Consider the following 20,342-nt stretch of genomic DNA (forward strand, 5'->3'; position numbering starts at 1 on the left):
GGACCTGGGAGTCATTGTTATGAATAATATGTCACCTGAGAAACATATAAATAAGATTTTTGGAGAAACTTATAATTTAATAAGAACAATCAAAGTGGCATTTACATACCTGGATGAAGAAATGGTGAGGAAAATCCTAGTCACCCTGATAAGACCAAGATTGGAATATGCAGCAACGATATGGTCACCAAGTACAAAAAAATGTATAAAAAAACTTGAAAGAATACAAAGAGCAATTACTAAACTGGCACCAACACTCTCAAAACTATCATATGAAGAGAGACTACAAAAACTTAAACTACAGACACTAGAGAAAAGAAGAGAGAGAGGAGATTTGATAGCTATTTACAGAATCATGAAAGGCATAGAAATTACTGATAGAGAGAATCTGATAAAATGGGATGACAGAAATACAAGAGGACACGGAAAGAAAATAAAAAAAGACAACTATAGAAGAGATTTGAAAAAGAACAGCTTTCCTCACAGAGCAATAGACAGTTGGAACAAGTTAGATGAGAAAGTGGTGTGTGCAAAAACAATACATGAATTTAAAAATAGTTTAGATAAAATGAGATATGAAGACGGGACCTCACGAGCATAGCTCCCCTTCCCGTAAAATACAACTAGGTAAATACAACTAGGTAAATACACACACACTTCAACGAACGGACGGCATAGACGACGTTCTGAAGAAAAAGTGAAATTTCGTGGATCCCAGAGCAAAGGAAGTACCTATTGTTTTTACAGGGTGGGGGGGAAATTGCTCGTGGTGTAGGGAAAGTAAGGAAAAAGGAGAAGGGGAGGGATTACTGAGGGAAATGGAAGGAAATGAGGAAGGTGAGGACTTGGCCCAGGCAGGCAGACGAAATCTAAACAAACGAGGGCTGGACCAATTTAGCGATGATGAAATGTCTAACAAAAATGTAAAGATTAGAAGTATAGATAAGAGCAATACAGTAGAAGATGATGAGAATATTTTCCAGGGATTTAAAGAGGGTGGGGGGGACACAAACCCCCCCCGATTAACAAGACTAGAAGAGAAACTCGATAAGATGATCGAGCACTGGGAATTTAAGTTCGGTCACGTTAACAACATTGTGCAGAGAGTTGAAAAATTGGAAGAACTAGAGAAGGCGAACAAAAACTTAACTAAGGAAATTGAAGAATTAAAAAAACAGTTAACCCCTTCCATACGGTGCCGCACACGTAGGCGTCATGGGGAGCGAGTGTATTCGCGAGGCTGCCATATCGGAGTCTTGTTTATATTTATTGTAGTCGCCCCTCCATAATGACATTCTTTCTAATTCTTTTGTAATCGCATTTTCTATGGTTATCAAAATTCACGGGTGAAGAGAGAACGATCGATATAAGCGGTGACTATATTTTATGATGCGAGTATTATTACGACACGTACGGCTGGCATTGGCTGCTGCCACCGAGATCTAAGTCCATGACGCCTACGTGTGCGGCACCGTATGGAAGGGGTTAAAAGAAGTAAAAGAAGAGAATAAAGTCTTAAAGGAAAATAATAAGGAGAACAAGGAGGGTTGGAAAAAAATCCAAGAAAATAGCAAAGATGCATTCACTGACATAATCAGACAGCAAATGAATGAACAAACTGAAGACTCAGTTATTAAAGTGATGAGACAGAAGGAGAATATAGTAAGAGACTTAGCAGACAGAAAGAAATGTATAATTATATTAGGAATGGAAGAGAAACATAACCCAGATAGAACCACAAGAATCAAAGAGGAAAATGAAAAAGTAAGAAATTTACTAGAATTAGTTCAGGAAGATGAACCAGAAATAATGAAACAAATCGAAGAGAAATTCAGGCTTGGGAAATATAGTACAGACAAGACCAGACCAATTAAGATTAAATTCAGGTCACAAACTACGGCTGAGAATATCTTATCCAAAACAGGGAAACTAGCAACAAATGAACAATATAAAAAGGTATGGATAAAAAGAGAAATGAATAAAGAGGAAAGAGAGGAAGAAAAACAGAAAAGACTTGAAGCTAAGGAAAAAAACGAGAGAAGAACGGAGTCAGAAAAAGAGAGATTCTATTGGAGAGTAGTGAATATGAAACTAAAGAAAGTCGACATACAAGAGAAAAACAAAAGGGAAACAGAGAACACAATGGAAGTGGCAGAAAACTAAGAGTGTCTTACACAAATATAGATGGATTAATAACAGGATTGAATGAGCTGAATGATTATTTGAAGGAAAAAGAACCAGACATAATGGGAATTGTAGAAACAAAATTAAAAGGTCCACTACCACCCAACAGTGTAGGACATGATGCATATAATTATTGGAATAGAAACAGAGTGAAAAAGGAAGGGGGTGGAGTTATGTTCCTGACTAAGAAGGATATAAACGTGAAGTGTGTCACATATGGAAAGAATACAGTAGAGATGATAATGATGGAAGTAGAAGACAGAGATAAGAAGAGCAGAAAGTTTGTGATAAATTATGTGCCCCCGAAAACAGCCTCATGGGAAGAGAGTGAACTTAAAAGTATGTTAGAGGACACAAAGATAGCATTAAACAAGATAATGGAAGAGGGAGGAAGAATAGTTATGATGGGCAACTTTAATTGCAAAGAAATCTGCTGGGAAGAAATGACAGTAAAGGGTGGAGATGGCTCATGGGGAAACGCTCTACTTGAGATGGTTACTGACCATACAATGACACAATGGATACAGGAGAACACTAGGTATAGAAATGAAGAAGAGCCATCGAGACTAGACCTAATAATTACATCTGAACCTAGAATAGTGGACAAAATTGAATATAAAACACCAATAAGTAAAAGTGACCACATATTGATTGAACTGGAACTTAATGAAAAAAAATATATGAAAAGAAATGAACAATATAGAAAAGGAAGAATGATGTATGAAAAAACAAACTTTGATAAAATAAGAGAATTCTTTCAAAAGGAAAACTGGGAAGAAATGTACAAAGAAGAAACAACAGTAGAAGAGAAATGGAATATTTTGACAAAAATTTACAAAAAAGGAGTGGAAAAGTATGTCCCAAGACAAAAACAAGAAAAAGAATATGTAAAATGCTGGTACAACAAAAGTTGTAGGGAGTTAAAAGACAAAAAAGACAAAGCCTGGACCAGATGGAAAAAAGACAGAAGACCTGAAAAATGGAAAATATATACCTGTTATAGAAATGAATATGTACAAACGTGCAGAGAGGAAAAGAGAAAATATGAAAAAGATGTCATAGAAAAGTGTAAAGATCAACCAAAACTATTCTACAGATTTGTAAACAATAAACTGAAAAACAAACAAGACTTGGAGAAATTAAGACAAGAGGGAGTTGAATACACTGAGGAAATGGAAATGGCAGAAATTATGAACAAACATTTTAAATCAGTGTTTACAAGGGAGAACATACAACCTGAAGAGAACGAATGGAAAGAGAAAGTCCCCCCAATGGAAGAAATAGAAGTAACAAAGAATGAAATATTAACACACTTGAGTAATCTTGATGTCAGAAAATCGCATGGACCAGATGAAATAGCAAACTGGATACTGAAAGAATGCAGGAATGAACTGGCAGACAAAATACATAGCATACTAAACAGTTCCTTGAAAGAAGGAAAAGTTCCAGAAGATTGGAAAAAAGCAAATATAGTACCTATATATAAAGGAGGAAATAAAGAACCTACCAACTATAGGCCAGTCTCTCTAACAAGTACAATAGCAAAAATTTGTGAAAGAATTATCAAAAGTAGATGGGTAAAATATTTAGAAAAAAACAAAGTGTTAAATCCAAGGCAATTTGGATTCAGACAAGGACGATCATGCGTCACCAATTTAATATGTTTCTATTCAAGGCTAATAGATATAATACAAGAAAGAGATGGATGGGCGGACTGTGCATTTCTAGACCTAAAGAAAGCTTTTGATAAAGTACCACATAAGAAGTTGATTAAGAAATTAGAAACTGAAGGAGGAATACAGGGCAAACTACTAAATTGGATGGAAGACTTTTTGCAAGAAAGAAAAATGAGAGTAGTGATAAGAAACCAGCACTCAAAATGGGATGAAGTAATAAGCGGTGTTCCGCAGGGAACAGTTCTGGCCCCAATAATGTTTGCTATATATATTAATGATATGGATGAAGGAATTGAAAGCTATATGAGCTTCTTTGCAGATGATGCAAAACTACTGAAAAGAGTGAAAACTGAAGAAGATTGTGAATCACTACAAAGAGATCTAAATAAAGTACAGGAATGGAGTAGGAAGTGGGAGATGGAGTTCAATACAAAAAAGTGTAGTATAATGGAATTTGGAAAAAGCAAAAACAGAATAACAGGATCATATAATTTGGGAGAAGAAGGAATAAAAAAAGTAGAAAATGAGAAGGACCTGGGAGTCATTGTTATGAATAATATGTCACCTGAGAAACATATAGATAAGATTTTTGGAGAAACTTATAATTTAATAAGAACAATCAAAGTTGCATTTACAAACCTGGATGAAGAAATGGTGAAGAAAATCCTAATCACCCTGATAAGACCAAGATTGGAATATGCAGCAACGATATGGTCACCAAGTACAAAAAAATGTATAAGAAAACTTGAAAGAATACAAAGAGCAATTACAAAATTGGCACCAACACTCTCAAAACTATCATATGAAGAGAGACTAGAAAAACTTGAACTACAGACACTAGAGCAAAGAAGAGAGAGAGGAGATTTGATAGCTATTTACAGAATCATGAAAGACATGGAAATTACTGATAGAGAGAATCTGATAAAATGGGATGACAGAAATACAAGAGGACACGGAAAGAAAATAAAAAAAGACAGCTATAGAAGAGATTTGAAAAAGAACAGCTTTCCTCACAGAGTAATAGACAGTTGGAACAAGTTAGATGAGAAAGTGGTGTGTGCAAAAACAATACATGAATTTAAAAATAGTTTAGATAAAATGAGATATGAAGACGGGACCCCACGAGCATAGCTCCCCTTCCCGTAAAATACAACTAGGTAAATACACACACACATACACATACACATACATATGGTTCTCGGTATTTAATATGGAAAGTCAGCATACGCGGATTTGGTCATACGAGGTCATTTCAGGAACCTAACCCCCGCGTTATTTGAGGGACTCCTGTATTGTTGTAATGTAGGTGTCTGTAATGCAAGTGTGCCAGTGTGGTTCTTACTTTCCTTGAGTGATTTTTCTGTGGAACTGATGTCTGGGAGTTGTTGGAAGATTATGGAATTTGGTGGTGTGTCTTGAAAACCTTGTCTAGTGGTCTGAGTATGAATGTTTTCTTGTATGGATGTATTGTACGCCCCATACTAACAATCCACACACTATTTCCTCTATGAGTGACTTGTAGGCCTGCCCACTGGACATAACTGGTTATTTGGGAACCATAGGTCTCTGGGCTGTTCCTCAGGGCCCTACGCAATTGCAGCCCAGAGTACATCGATGATGAAATAAGATGTATTTACAATATTGGTACTGAGCTGCAATACCCCACTCATGTTCTTGATACAGCTTACAAACTTTCAATATGAATAACTTGCTAATTCTACCATACCAAGAGAACCTGCAAAACATTCCAAATATATTAAGTAATTTCAACATTAATGTAGTTTTTAACAATAAGAACACTGTAAGACAATTGCTCATAAATAATTCTGTCAATAGTGATAAAGGGTGTGTGTACAAAATACTTTGTAAATCATGTAATCAGTTTTATATTGGTCAGACTGCTAAAACACTCAAAACTTGAATCAATCAACACAAGAAATATGTTAGAGAGGGAAACCAATCTAGTGGCATATTCAACCACATGAACCATTTTAACCACTCAGTTGATTGGGTGGTTGTGGTACAGATGAGACTGAAAGTGAAGAGATGGACAGTATATTTGTGAGAAGGAAGATGAACACATTGGCATTAGGTAAAACTAAATTGAAAGGGAGGGGTGATTTTGAGTTTTGGAGTAGGGAGGGAATGGGTGGCTCTGCTGGTGAGGAAATAGGAAAGTGCATGGTGTAGTGGAAAGAAACATTTTCAAAGTTTTTGTGGATGATGATGAAACTGGGAAGTGAGATGTGGGTTTTTGTAAGGGCATATGGGCCTGGTACTGAGAAGTGTTGAGGAAAGGGAGGATTTTTTGATAGATTTAAATGAGTGCTTAAAGAATTTTGAGAGGAATGTCAATATAGTAATGTTGGGAGATCTCAGTACTGGAAAAGGAGATGAACCAGTAGATGGAGTGGAAGGAAATTTTGGAGTGCCAGGTAAAAGTCATAATGGAAATTTAATGATCATGATGTGTTTAGAATTGGTGATAGCTAATAGTGTTTAAGATGAAAGTGAAATATAATGTAATAGTAAGGCAAGATGTACAAGGGTAGAGGGTGGCAGCAAGTTGGAAGTAAGTCTTAAAGGAGAGAGGTTGGAGGAAGTGGATAGTTTCAAGTATTTATCTAGTTGTATTATATGGGAAGAGAGCTATGCTTGTTGTGACCCATCTTTATATCTCTCAGCATCAAGTTTTTTCTTAAAATCTTGAATAGTGTTTGCACACAGTTTCATTGTCTAATTTATTCCAAGTATCTATCACTCTGTGTGGGAAGCTGTTCCTTTTCAGATCTCTTCTGTAACTATCCTTTTTTAGTTTCTTTTTTTCGTGTCCATTATCCCATATTAACAAGTCATTTTGATCTATTTAGGGATGCATGTGGCAGGAAATGGAGGAGTGGTGGAAAGGTAAACTACGAGTGAGAGAAGCAAGTAAATGTCTTGGGAGAATGAAAAGGCTTATGAGAAATAGGCATCTGGGAATGGATGTAAAGAGAAGATTATATGAAGGGTTGATTGTGTCAACGACACTATACAGGGTGGAGACTTGGAATTTAAGAGAGGCAGAAAGGAGTAGTTTAAATGTGTTTGTGAGTTATAGTAGGGGCTACAAGGTTGGATAAAGTGAGAAATGAGGAGGTGAGTGGAGATGGACAAGCTGACAGATAGGGTTGATGAAATATTGTTGGGAACATTTGGACACATGTAAAGAATGAATAAAGAAAGATTAGCAAAAAGAGTGTGGAAAACAGAAGTTGATGGAGTGAATTTAAGGGGAGGATTGAGGATGAAATGGAAGGATGGGATGAAAGGGGCTCTGAGCAAGAGGGGAATATATGTCGAGCAGAGAAGGGAGAAAGCAAAGGATGGTGGTGAGTGGAGAATGGTTGTGTATGGATGATATTTTCATATTCAAATAGTCATCTATGGGGAATATTTTTATTTCTATGTGCAAGTGTCATATTGGGGTGGTTTTGGTTCAACTTGTCATTATTCTCAATGCTTTGTTTTGTACAGTTTGCAGAGTGTTTATATTTGTTTTGTTGATTGTTGAGAACCATGATATGGAAGCATAGTCCAGGGTGGTCCTTATGAACTGCTTGAAGACAATAATGAGAGAATAGTTTGGAAATAAACATTGTTGATTTGAATGAAAATTACTAGTATGATTATTTTCTGTAAATTAATAAGAAAAGACTTTATTCAACAGTGACCATGACTGACCAAAAAGGGAACACCTCCAAATGGATGGATGAAGCCTTCACCATGGCACAAGAAGCACTGCAGGTGGGGGAGGTCCCTGTTGGCTGCACATTTGTATACAAGGATGAAATTGTAGGAAAAGGAAGAAACTCGGTGAATAAGACAAAAAATGCTACAAGACATGCTGAGATGAATTGTGTGGATGAAGTTTTAGTATATTGCAAACAGAGGAATCTGGACTTCAGGGATGTCTTTCCACAGATCACTGTTTATGTCACAGTTGAACCTTGTGGAATGTGTGCAGCCGCTTTAGGACAACTCCAAATCAAGAACATTGTGTTTGGGTGTTGTAATGATCGATTTGGAGGATGTGGGTCTGTCATTGATGTTCCCAAGTTGTGTGAATATGACTTTAATATTACCAAAGGTTTGCATGCGGAAAAAGCTATTGAACTTTTGAAAGATTTTTACAAAGGAGAAAATCCAAATGTTCCAAGTGCAAAAGTAAAAAAGAAAAGATCTCTGCAATGATTATGGTCTGTGAAGTTCAGAAGAATAAAAGACATCATTTACAGTATTTCTTTCATTTACCATATATTATTTTGGGAATGAGTATTGGCTGCAAGTTGTTGTGGTTAAGTAGGATGCAGGTGATACTTTAGGGTCTATATTGGGCACCCCTATGGACCAGAACCACACATATTTTCTGTGGTAGAGGAAATCTCTGTCCATAGAGAAATGATGGTACTTTATTATACTGTGGCTGTCCCCCCCACCCCTTGTTACTGTCCTGTACCATTTCTCTGAACATTCTTTTTTTTTTTGCCTAAGCCTGTGGTGGGGGAAAAGAACACTGCCACCAAGTCTTCCCATTTGAGTCGTATGAGGTGAAAGAGGGGAATGTCTGTTGAGGAAGGACAGAAGATAGGGGTGAATGGAGAATGGTTATGTATGGATGATGCTGTGATACATGAGGAGGAGTGGGTGGGGATGGGAGGTGAGGGAGTATGTATGAGAAATAAATCGACACGGCCCGAAGGGATGTCTCCCCGTCTTCTCCTTTTCTGCATGAGGGAACGGAGAGGGGGGTTTGCTGATTTAATGAAGCAGCCTTGCTGTGGATGTGATGTGTCTTGCGACACTGCATCTGACCCAGGGCAGTGGGTATAATGTAGGGATGGCCTGTCATCCAGGAGGTGCCAAGATTAGAAGGTGGATGGGAGTGGAGTATGTTGGGGATGAAATGGGTGTGAGCGCTATTTATGCCTTTATTTTTTGGCTACCTCCCTTATAAGGGGAAAAAGCCTTTGGTATATGTATGTGTAGTTTGGGAATAGGAAAAGGAAGATTTTTTTTTTCCAGATTCAGATAGAATAACTCATTTTAGATCTTAACCCTTTAGCAGGTCCCAATTTAAGACAAGAAAATTGTTTGGCATCTGGCAGAACAAAATTTGGAAAGATATCATTGCTGTAAAGGAGTTCAAAGGATTACAAAGGCAGAGCATGCCGACAGGAGACCTTTTGGTCCATATCTAGGTCGGATGCGAAAAAATCATAATAATAATAAAATAATAAATAAAAACTATAATAATGTAAATAACATAAATATATGCATAGGTATAGTTAAATAATGCATAGGTATAGTTAAATAATAAACAAATAGGTAAATAGTAAATAATAATAAATTGACATATAACTAATACATACATACATACATATACCAAGGCTTTTTTGCCCCTTACCAGGGGAGTAGCCAAAAAGGACAAGGCACAAAAACATTCCCACCCATTTCATCCCCGAAAACACTCCACACCCCACCACCCTCCCTCCCATCTTAGCACCTCCTAGATGACGGGTCATCCCTGCACCCTGTCCATTGCCCTGGGTCAGAAGCAGTGTCGCAGGACACAGCACATCCATAGCAAGGCCGCTTCATTAAATCGGCGACCCCCCCCTCTCCGTCCCCCCATATAAAGGAGAGGACGGGGAGAAATCCCTTCGGGCTGCGTCAAAAATTTCTGCTCACACACACTACCTCACCCCCATTCCCCCGTCCAATCCACATCATGCATCACAACACTCCATATACAACCATTCTCCATTCACCCCTGTCTTCTGTCCTCTCCCGTCCTTCCCCAACCGACATTCCCCTCTTCCCCAAAGCCACCCTCACCCCATCCATCCATCTCATCCTAGGACGTCCCCTCATGTTCACTCCCTCCACATCTGCCTTCCATACGTCCTTTACTAGTCTTCACTCATTCTTTCCATGTGTCCAAACCATCCTAATACTCTTTCATCCACCCTATCTCCCAGCTCCCTTTCCACCCCTGTTCTCCTCCACACTTCCTCATTCCTCACTCTATCTAGCCTAGTAACCCCCATCATACTTCTCAGACACTTCATCTTAAGGCATCTCATTATAACTAATAATAAATGAAAATCAAACAGACAAATGATAACAAAACAAAAACAAATAATATAAGATAAATTATAATCATTACAGCATCTTGCTTGGGTGTTTATCTATGGTCTCAAACTGTCCGGAAATAGATTCAATTTGGAAGTGGGTAGAAACAACTTTGCCAACCGTGTAGTTAATGAATGGAATAAACTTCCTGCACAGGTAGTGCAATGTAGTTCAGTTCGAAGCTTTAAGAATCATTTAGATAAACACCTAAGCAAGATGCTGTAATGATTATAATTTATTTTATATTATTTGTTTTTGTTTTGTTATCATTTGTCTGTCTGATTTTCATTTATTATTAGTTATATGGAGCAGAAACATGGAACATAAGAGAGGAAGAGAGAAGGAACTTGAATGTGTTTGAGATGAAGTGTCTGAGAAGTATGATGGGGGTTACTAGGCTTGATAGAGTGAGAAATGAGGAGAACAGGGGTGGAAAGGGAGTTGGGAGATAGGGTTGATGAAAGAGTATTGGGATGGTTTGGACACATGAAAAGAATGAGTGAAGAAAGACTAGTAAAGGAGGTATGGAAGGCAGATGTGGAGGGAGTGAACATGAGGGGACGTCCTAGGATGAGATGGATGGATGGGGTGAAGGGGGCTTTGGGGAAGAGGGGAATGTCTGTTGAGGAAGGATGGGAGAGGACAGAAGATAGGGGTGAATGGAGAAGGGTTGTGTATGGATGATGCTGTGATGCATGAGGGGGAGTGGGTGGGGGATGGGCGGGTGAGGAAGTATGTATGAGAAAAAAATTGACGCAGCCCGAAGGGATTTCTCCCCGTTTTCTTTTCTGCACGAAGGGACAGAGAGGGGGTGTCGCCGCATTTATGAAGCAGGCTTGCTGGGAATGTGCTGTGTCTTGCGATATTGCTTCTGACCCAGGGCATTGGACAGGATGCAGGAAGACAGGAGAGGACAGAAGACAGGGGTGAATGGAGAATGGTTGTATATGGAAAATGTTGTGATGCATGAGGTGGATTGGACGGGGGAATGGGGGTGAGGTAGTGTGTGTGAGCAAAAATTTTGACGCAGCCTGAAGGGATTTCTCCCCGTCCTCTCCTATATATGGGGGGTCGCCGATTTAATGAAGCGGCCTTGCTGTGGATGTGCTGTGTCCTTCGACACTGCTTCTGACCCAGGGCAGTGGACAGGGTACAGGGATGACCCGTCATCTAGGAGGTGCTAAGATGGGAGGGAGGGTGGAGGGGTGTGGAGTGTTTTTGGGGATGGAATGGGTGGGAATGATTTTATGCCTTGTCCTTTTTGGCTACCTCCCTGGTAAGGGGGAAAAAGCCTTGGTATATGTATGTATGTATGTATATGTCAATTTATTATTATTTACTATTTACCTGTTTGTTTATTATTTAACTATACCTATGCATTTATTTATGTATTTTATTTGTTATTTACATTATTATAGTTTTTATTTATTATTCTATTATTATTATGATTTTTTTTCGCATCCGACCTAGATATGGACCAAAAGGTCTCCTGTCGGCATGCTCCGCCTTTGTAATCTAAATGATTCTAGTTTCGAACTGAACTACATTGCACTACCTGTGCAGGAAGTTTATTCCATTCATTAACTACACGGTTGGCAAAGTTGTTTCTACCTACTTCCAAATTGAATCTATTTCCGGACAGTTTGAGACCATTGTTTCTTGTCTGATTCTCATTCAATGTGAAAATTTTGTCACTTTTGATGTTGTCAATTCCCTTTAGAATCTTAAAGACCTGTATCTAATCACCTCTGAGTCTACGCTTTTTTAGGGAAAACAGATTCATATGTTTTAGTCAATTTTCGTATGATTTATTTTTGATATTTGGAATCAGTTTTGTGGCTCGCCGCTGTACTTTTTCCAGTCTGTCAATGTCTTTAATGAGATTCGGTGACCATACGGAAACAGCATATTCCAAATGTGGACGAACTAACGATTTATATAGCTTGTTAATGAGTGATGGACTTTTGAAATCAAAAGATCGTGCAATCAGTCCTAGAATCTTATTTGCTTTCTCCGAGGCTGAAATACACTGCTTGGATGATTTGAGGTCGTTACTGATAATTACGCAGAGATCTTTTTCACTATCCACTTTTGTTAACGAATTTCCAAATAACTTGTAATCGTACTTACTGTTATTTTTACCTATGTGCATTACCTTGCATTTACAGTACTTGTGTTAAATTTCATTAGCCACTTTTCAGACCATTGCTGTAATTTATCTAAATCTTCTTGAATATCTAATTGGTTTAAGTGATCATTTGCCATTCCGCACAGTTTTGTATCATCAGCAAATTTGGAAACAGTAGATTTTAGTCCATGGTCTATATCATTTATATATACTATGAATAGAAGTGGCCCAAGAATGGAACCCTGACGAACTCCACTTGTAACATTTTTCCATCTAGAAGTTTTTCCATTTAAAACAACTCTCTGTTTTCGACCATTCAACCAATTACTAGTCCAACCTAATAGGCTACCACTTATTCCGTGTAAAGCTAATTTAGTAAGTAGTCTTTCGTGTGGGACGGTATCAAAAGCTTTTGCAAAGTCTAGATATATTAAATCTATATTGTTTCAAATAATATTGGCCTTTTCATCACAAGATCCAGATCCAAGCTGAATAAAATTTTATGTCTGGTGGGGAGGGGAGGTCATCCCTATAGTTATGAATCTCACTTCAAGTTTTTGCAGTCTTCTCATCTCTTGCCTAAGAAGATTCAAAATCTTGAAATGAGATTCAGAAACAAACTAAAGGAAGACCAACTGCTGATTCACCACTTCCACGTGGTGCCCGAGTCCAACTCCCCTGTAAAAGTTGATACCAAGAGTGAGGCAGTGACTTCGACTGACAATACACTTTACCCTCCATTTACCAGACACCAATGCAATGGATCCTCAATTTAGCAGAAAAAAAAAATCATAGAGTTGGACAATGGCCCAATTGTCCATTGCTGTGTACAGTTGTTTAATCCAAGTCATTCATCTCTTGTTGCACAATACTTTACAGTGATACATCAACCCATACCTACATCATGTGGCCCAAGGAAGAACTTTATTTCTGTTTATTTTTTATATTTACCTGTTGTGTGTGTTAAAACTAATCAATACAATATAACCATATTATTTTCAGGCACAGATAAAAGAAACTGATAAATGTATACAGTCCCAAATTGCTATCAACGGTCATTTGTCCATTATGTACTGATCTAGTCTGTTCCATTTACATTTGGCAGAAATAGATCAGTCCTTGCACACATTTGTTTGTTAAATGGAGGGTTGAGTGTATATTCATTGTCAAACTTTTTTCTTACTAACTAAATACAACTTTGTTCTTCCAATAAACAAAAGTATTGGTTGGGGCAGAAGGTGATCTCAGGAAGCCCATAGTCACAACCTAGACTGGTAGCTCCTCTTGGGGATCAGTGCCACCTGCGTAGAGCCAGTGGCCAGGGCTGGTTGCCGCCGTTTGGCCACCAACCCTTGGTGTTGGGGGTTGGTCCCATGACATAGACGCTGAAAGACAACACACTGCTGCATGCCAGACCCCCTGATATCTACCCTTCTGAATCCTCTCTCCCACGAAAGGACAGAGTCCACCTGGCCAGACTGCGGTGCGGCCACCACCCAGCACTTCTAAGCTACCAGAAGAGGCTGGATGACCGCATTGTGAACAGCTGCCCAGGATGTAACACTTCACCCCATACCATACAACACATAATGGAAGACTGCATTATACACAATCATGCACGCAAACAACACAACATACACTCTATAAGGGATTTGTGGGAAAACCCAGTTTTGGCTGTGGCATTCCTTGGGGAGACGGGACTGCTCGGACAGACAGTCTAGGGAATGACAACAACAACAACCTAGACAGGTGGGTGGTGTGGGCCCAATTGTAACTGAAGCAGGATAAAGGACACTATACTGCAGTTTGGCAGCAGCCTGTACCACTCAGCACCCCATTGTAGGATCCACCCTGCTCATCCTATATAGGGAAGAAGTTAAAAAAGATGCCTCAAACCTGGCTTGGAAGCTGCCCCCACCAAGGTCACCCAAATACAGCTTGAATTACCTATCTATATACCAAGGGCTTTTTTCCCCCTAACAAGGGAAGTAGTCAAGTCAAAAGGCATGTACCCTCTCCCACCCATTCCACTCCTATTCACCATCCTTTCCTCCCTCTCATCTTAGCTCCTCATGGATGATGGAACATCACTGTATCCTGCCCACTGCCCTGGGTCAAAAACAATGTAGGAAGACAAAGTACATCCACAGTAAGCCTGCTTCATTTAATCAGCAACCACCCCCTTCTCTGTCCCCTCATGCAGAAAAATAGAAGATGGGGAGGAATCCCTTTGGGTTGCATCAAAATATCATTCACATGTGACCACTCCTTACACTCTGCCCATTCCCCAACCCCCTCCCTTTCTTGCATCACAGTGTCATATATACAAAACCATTCTCCATTCGCCTACATCTCCTGCCTTCTCCCTTCCTTGCTCAACAGACATTCCCCTCTTGCTCAACACCCCATCCACCCCATTCATCAATCTCATCCTTGGTCATCCCCTCAAGTTCACTCAGTCCACCTCAGCCTTCCACACCTTTACTAGTCTTTCTTCACTCATTCTTTCCATGTGTCCAAATCATCCCAATACTCTTTCATCAGACCTATCTGCCACCTTCTTTTCCACCCCCTGTCTCCTCCTCACCTCTTTTCTCACTTTATCCAACCTTATCTATCTATATACAAAGGTTTTTTTCCCCCATTACTAGGGAGGTAGCCAAAGTCAAAAGGCATATACCCACTCCCACCCATTGCATCCCCACCCATTCAATCCCATCACCCTTTCCTCCCTCTCCTCTTAGCTCCTCATGAATGATGGGTCATCACTGTATCCCACCCACTGCCCTGGGTCAGAAGCAATGCAGCAAGATGCAGCACATCCACAGATTTAATCATATAAACAGAATAGCTAAATTTGTTCCCCAAGACACTGATAGATATCAATTTACACATGAGCATTGATATTCACCAAAGTAACCAAACCTAGTTAAACATAATTAAACACAATGTAAATCAGTATGGATACAATGGTGACATAAGTTCTATGCAGTGGTGTATCACCCATTTAGCCTTCCCCAGGTGTTGGGAGGGGGACAACAGTAGGTGGGGTAGGGTTGGTTTGGTTCAAAACTGATCCTGCGGGCAGGAAGAGAGGGTTATTGGCTTCAAGGGATTTATGTTAGGGTCTGGGAGAAGATCCTGCTGTTGAGAATACCTGGGTGTAAAGATTCTTGTCAGAGGGGAAAGCCAGGGGTACTTGCAGTGCTGGACCTCGGGTGGATGGGAAGGAGCATCTTCGTCTTCATTAGAAGAGGTGCTTCTAGGATAGGGTGGATCTTTCATGAAGGGAAGAGTAGGGGGTGTTCACTTTCATAGTCAGCACAGGGTGGATATGAAGACACACTGAATGCAATGAGAATGTGCTGCGATGCTTTTTTTATTCTAGGAAAAAGAGTAGTAAAGAGGAGAGAAAATATTGAAAGGAAAGACAGGAAGAGAGAAAGACGGATGCTACCAATTGTTGGCTTTTTTTTTTTTTAGTAAGAAGGATTTCTCCTCTCGTTTTTTAATTAAGCTATTTTACTAGATAAGAGTTTAGTAGATCAGGAATAGGGACATGGCCTGATGGTCATATTTAAAGTTAGAAAGGATGGACAGTGTGTAATGGAAAGTGGGAGATGACACCCCTTGTGTATTCATTGGGAGTAGCTAAGCTAACTAGCCTATTTTCTTTTTCTTCTTGACTTTAGTTCCAGTGTAGTTTACTTAGCTACTAGGTTGGTCTGATGCAATGTATACTGGTTGTGGTGATAGTGTCTGGGCTCTTGGTAGACTCTTTGCCCACCATGCATGGGGCTGTGCTCTTTCTTGTTGTATGTTTCCTTTGAGATGCTCTGGGGTAGTGGGGTCTTTGAGTAATTAGTCCCAAGTTCAATTTGCCATATAGTGGAGTCTGATGTTAAAAGGCTCTGTATTGGTTCTTTTGTGGACTTCTTCAATTGTTTCATGAAATGGTGGGGTCTGACTACTGACAAATCTGAGGAACTTTAGAAAGCTCTGTAGTTTCTGTAGTTGGTTTTTTGATAGGGTGTTGAGAGGAATGTATGGGTATTCTCTTACTGATCTCACCAAAGCTTTGTATAGGTGTATTTTAACTTTCTCTGACATTTGAATCTCTTAGTTTTACTGCAGTGGCCTTTGCCTGTTTTAATCTGTCATTGACATGGGTCAGTATGTCCTGCTGGGTAACTTTGAGTCCCAGTAGTTTGACAGACTTGGTGTATTCAATGGTCTCATCTCCTACTGCTATTGATGTCAGGCTGAACTTGGCAATTGGGATCTAGACACTGGCTTTTAAAGGGGCATTCAGTTGCCAGATTCTTCCACATGTATCTTTTTCAGTCATTCACACAAACTGTTTTGTGGGTAACCAATGATGATGTGGATTGGTCAACCTTTCAATAAGGTTTAACAATTGTTCAACAATAATAGTTCACTGTAGCAATTAAACACAAAATTACAAAGCAATGATGTAGCAGACATTAGGTTAGTCAAGTGCTCAAATAACACTGGTAACAATTTTTCACAAAAGTTTTGTTTCTCTTAATTTTTTGAGTGTTTCTATTGCAAAATTTTGTGATGGTTCCAAGTATGTACTTGTTTTTCTTCTACCATTGACCATTTTAGTGATATAGAAAATTATACTAATCTGAAGAAATGTATGAAGTACAGAAAACACACAATTGTTGCTTACAGTTTTCCTCTTTTTCTTGACCATGGCTACAAAAGGATGCAGGGATTCACCAGATTAATTTTGTTATGTGTGTGGTTTCTACTTGTATGTTGGACCTAAGGATGTATCACATAAAATTGTGAAAGGTGCAAAGTACTGTATTGTTGATAGACTACTTTGGGATGAGTATGGGTGACCAAGAAAATCCAGGAGCCCCTCATGTGATATGTGGAAGTTGTCAATCAAATTTAGGTGCATGACTGAGAGGTGCAAGAAAAGCAATCCAATTTGCCATGCTGAGAGTTTGGCGAGAGCCAAAAAATCCTTACGATGATTACTGCTTTTGCATGATCGACATATCAAAGTACATTAAAGCTTAGGGAAGAAATCCCTTCCATATCTCAGCATTTTATCCTTTATTGCACCTGTGCCACATGACCTTACTGGTACCATGGCCACCAGAAAATGTAAGTACATCTTATCAAATTGTGAACTCTATTCTTTGTAACAGAATCAATATTGAAATCTTCCAAACATCTAGTTATGTTTTCTTGTAATGTAATTACATGCACAATTCATATTTATGCTCAAAGTTATTTATTTTATTTATCTATTTATTTTTTTCTACCAAGTAAAGAATATGAAGGAGGTCTCATCAGGAGAGTGGGAAGGTTGTGACAATGAATTAATGAAAGAAAATTTTGAGCCAAGATTGAGAACCTGTCCACATTTTCCAAATCAACATGAACTGGATGAGCTCATCAGGGACTTGGGCCTCACTAAGTCAGGAGCTATGCTTTTAGCATCCAGACTGAGTGGAGTCTGTTGGGGGAGGACTGTAGATCAATAGTATACAGGAAGCACCATGAAGAATTCGGAGTGTACTTTGATATAAGTGAAGATCTCTGCATCTGTGAAGATATTATTGGCTTATTTGCATCTATTGGAATTGATCATAACCCTGAACAATGGCAACTGTTCATAGATAGTTCTACAAAAAGCCTCAAAGCAGTTTTACTGCTTAATGGGAATCAGAATCCATCCCTGCATACTTCGTACAGATGAAGGTAGAATATGACAGCATGAAAAGGCTTTTCATGTTTGTGGTGATTTTAAATTGCTCGCTTTCTTACTTGTATTACAGGGTGGGTACACCAAGGATTCATGTTTTCTTTGCCTATGGGACAGTCAGGCTGATAATGCACACTACCAGAAAGTGGAGTTGCCCCCTCAAGATGACTTGCAGCCAGGAAAATTCAGTGTTACTCGACAGTCTCTTGTAGAGCCTGCCGAGGTGTTGCTACCCCCACTTCATATAAAGCTTGGTTTGGTCAAACACCTTGTAAAAGCATTAGATCATGATGGAAAAACATTTCAAGAGAATCATCTAATCTTTCCAAAATTATCAGAGGCCAAAGTTAAGGGTGGTATATTTGCTGGTTCGCAAGTAAGGAAAATGTTGAAGTCAATACAGCTTGAGAATGCATTGAGTGATGTCAAAAGAGAGGCATGGCATGTATTTCAAGGTATACTTAATGGATTTCTTGGTAGTAATAAAGACCCAAACTACAAGCAGCTTGTAGCAAAACTTTTAGAACTTAGGATGTAGAATGTCATTAAAGGTGCGCTTTTTGCATTCACATTTAAAAAAAAATCGTGAAAACTTGGGAGGAGTGAGTGAAGAGCAGTGGCATAGCTAGAGTGTGTGCCGCCCGGGGCAATCCTTGAGTTTGGTGCCCCCGGTTTCCCACAAAAAATACATATTGGGGTATTGGCTGCTTGTTATTGTGGCAAAGTAGCATGCAGTTGATACTTTAGGGTCTATATGGGGCACCCCTACGGACCAGAGCCACACATCATTTTGTCTATGATAGAGGAAAACTCTGTTCATAGAGAAATGATGACACTTTTATACTACGACTGTCCCTCCGTTATGCTGTCCCCCAACCCCTTGTTGCTGTCCTGTACCATTTCTCTGAGTATTTCTTTTTTCTGTGGTGGGGGAAAAGAATACTGCCACCAAGTATTCCCACTTGGATTGTAAGAAGCGAGAAGAAGGGGACGGGGAGTGGGACTAGGCATCCTTCTCCTTGTAGCCCCACAGGGGACATTCCTAAACAAAAAAGAGAAGGCATAAGAGGGTCTGGGAGTTTTCGGACCAGCACCCTAAGGTTTGGGTCTTTTAATGTGAGTGGATGTGGTACAGATGAGAGTAAAAGGGAAGAGATAGGTAGTATGTTTGTGAGAAGAAAGATGGATGTGTTGGCTTTGAGTGAAACTAAGTTGAAAGGGAAGGGTGAGTGTAAGTTTGGGAGTGTAAGTGGGAGGTTATCAGGAGTGAAGAGAGGGTGAGGGAGGGAAGGGGTGGCTATTCTAGTAAGTGAAGAGATAGGTAAACGTGTAGTGGAGTGGAAGGAGGTTTCCTCAAGGATAATGTGGATGAAGGTGAAACTGGGAAAGGAGATGTGGGTCTTTGTAAGTGCATATGGGCCTGGCAGTGAGAAGAGTGTAGAAGAAAGGGAGGCCTTTTGGATAGATTTAAATGAGTGCATAGAGGATTTAGGAAGAAATGTAAATGTAATAGTACTGGGAGACCTTAATGCTAGGGTAGGAAATGGTCCAATCGATGGAGTGGTTGGGAAATGTGGAGTTCCAGGAAAGAATCGTAGTGGAGAGTTGATGGTGGAAATGTGTCTAGAAAGAGAGTTGATGATAGCAAATACAGTGTTTGGGAAGAAAGTCAAGCATAAGCACACATGGGAGAGGGTGGTGGAGGGAAGGGTGGTAGATAGAGCGCTAATGGATTATGTAGTGGTAAATAGGACTATGATAGGAAGAGTTAAGGATGTACATGTGCTAAGGGGAGAGGGTGGGGGAATATCAGATCATTTTTTGGTGGAAGGTAAGTTGAGAATGGAGGATAGATGGAGAAAGAGGAAAGGGACAAAAGGTAGGGAAGTTCTTAGAGTGAACTCTTTGAATGAAAAGGGAAAGGAGAAGGAGTACGAAAAGAAGCTGAAGGAGGAATGGGAGGGAGTAAAGGATAGAGTGGAGCTGGGTGTGGAGGAGGAATGGGGATGGTTCAAGGAGGGAGTCATAAAGTGTGCAAGGATGGTGTGTGGAACAAGAAGGACAGGAGGAAATAGAAGAAAGGGTAGTGAATGGTGGGATGAGGAAACAAAGAAGGTTGTAGAAGAGAAGAAGCGAGCTTACACAGATTGGTTATAAAATAGGACGAGGGAGTCATATGAGAGGTACAAAGAAAAGAAAAGAGAAGTAAAACAAAAGGTAAAGGAGCCAAAGAGGAGAGCTGATGTGAAATGGGGTAAGAGTATGACAGAAAATTTTGAAAGTAATAAAAAGATGTTTTGGAAAGAAATTAAGAGAGGAAGAGGAAGCGAATCAAGTAGAGAAGAAAAGGTAAAAGGTGCCTTTTGTCCCTTTCCTCTTTCTCCATCTATCTTCCACTCTCAACTTACCTTCCACCAAAAAATTATCTGATATT

At 39.5% G+C, this 20,342-nt stretch overlaps 2 protein-coding genes across 2 annotated transcripts in view; both read left to right on the forward strand.

Annotated features, from left to right (window-relative positions):
* Window positions 1-7,771, forward strand: part of Smug (Single-strand-selective monofunctional uracil-DNA glycosylase) — a 41,051-nt gene extending 33,280 nt beyond the window's left edge. Inside the window, exon 7 of the mRNA XM_076197709.1 lies at window positions 7,570-7,771. The gene's annotated coding sequence lies outside the window, so the exon portion shown is untranslated. The remainder of the gene's footprint in view (window positions 1-7,569) is intronic.
* LOC143027760 (tRNA-specific adenosine deaminase 2) lies at window positions 7,575-8,093 on the forward strand. Its single transcript, XM_076189288.1, has one exon. It carries the CDS (start codon window positions 7,575-7,577, stop codon window positions 8,091-8,093), a length of 519 nt encoding a protein of 172 aa, XP_076045403.1.
* The last annotated feature ends 12,249 nt before the right edge of the window (window positions 8,094-20,342 follow it).

The sequence above is a fragment of the Oratosquilla oratoria genome, chromosome 1 (genome assembly GCF_046742065.1).
Source record: "Oratosquilla oratoria isolate Oo_2021 chromosome 1, ASM4674206v1, whole genome shotgun sequence".
Lineage (NCBI taxonomy): Eukaryota > Metazoa > Arthropoda > Malacostraca > Stomatopoda > Squillidae > Oratosquilla > Oratosquilla oratoria.

What these genes read in the sequence shown, in the direction of transcription:
- LOC143027760 (XM_076189288.1), top strand. Translation starts at nt 7,575, where the DNA reads ATGACTGACCAAAAAGGGAACACCTCCAAATGGATGGATGAAGCCTTC.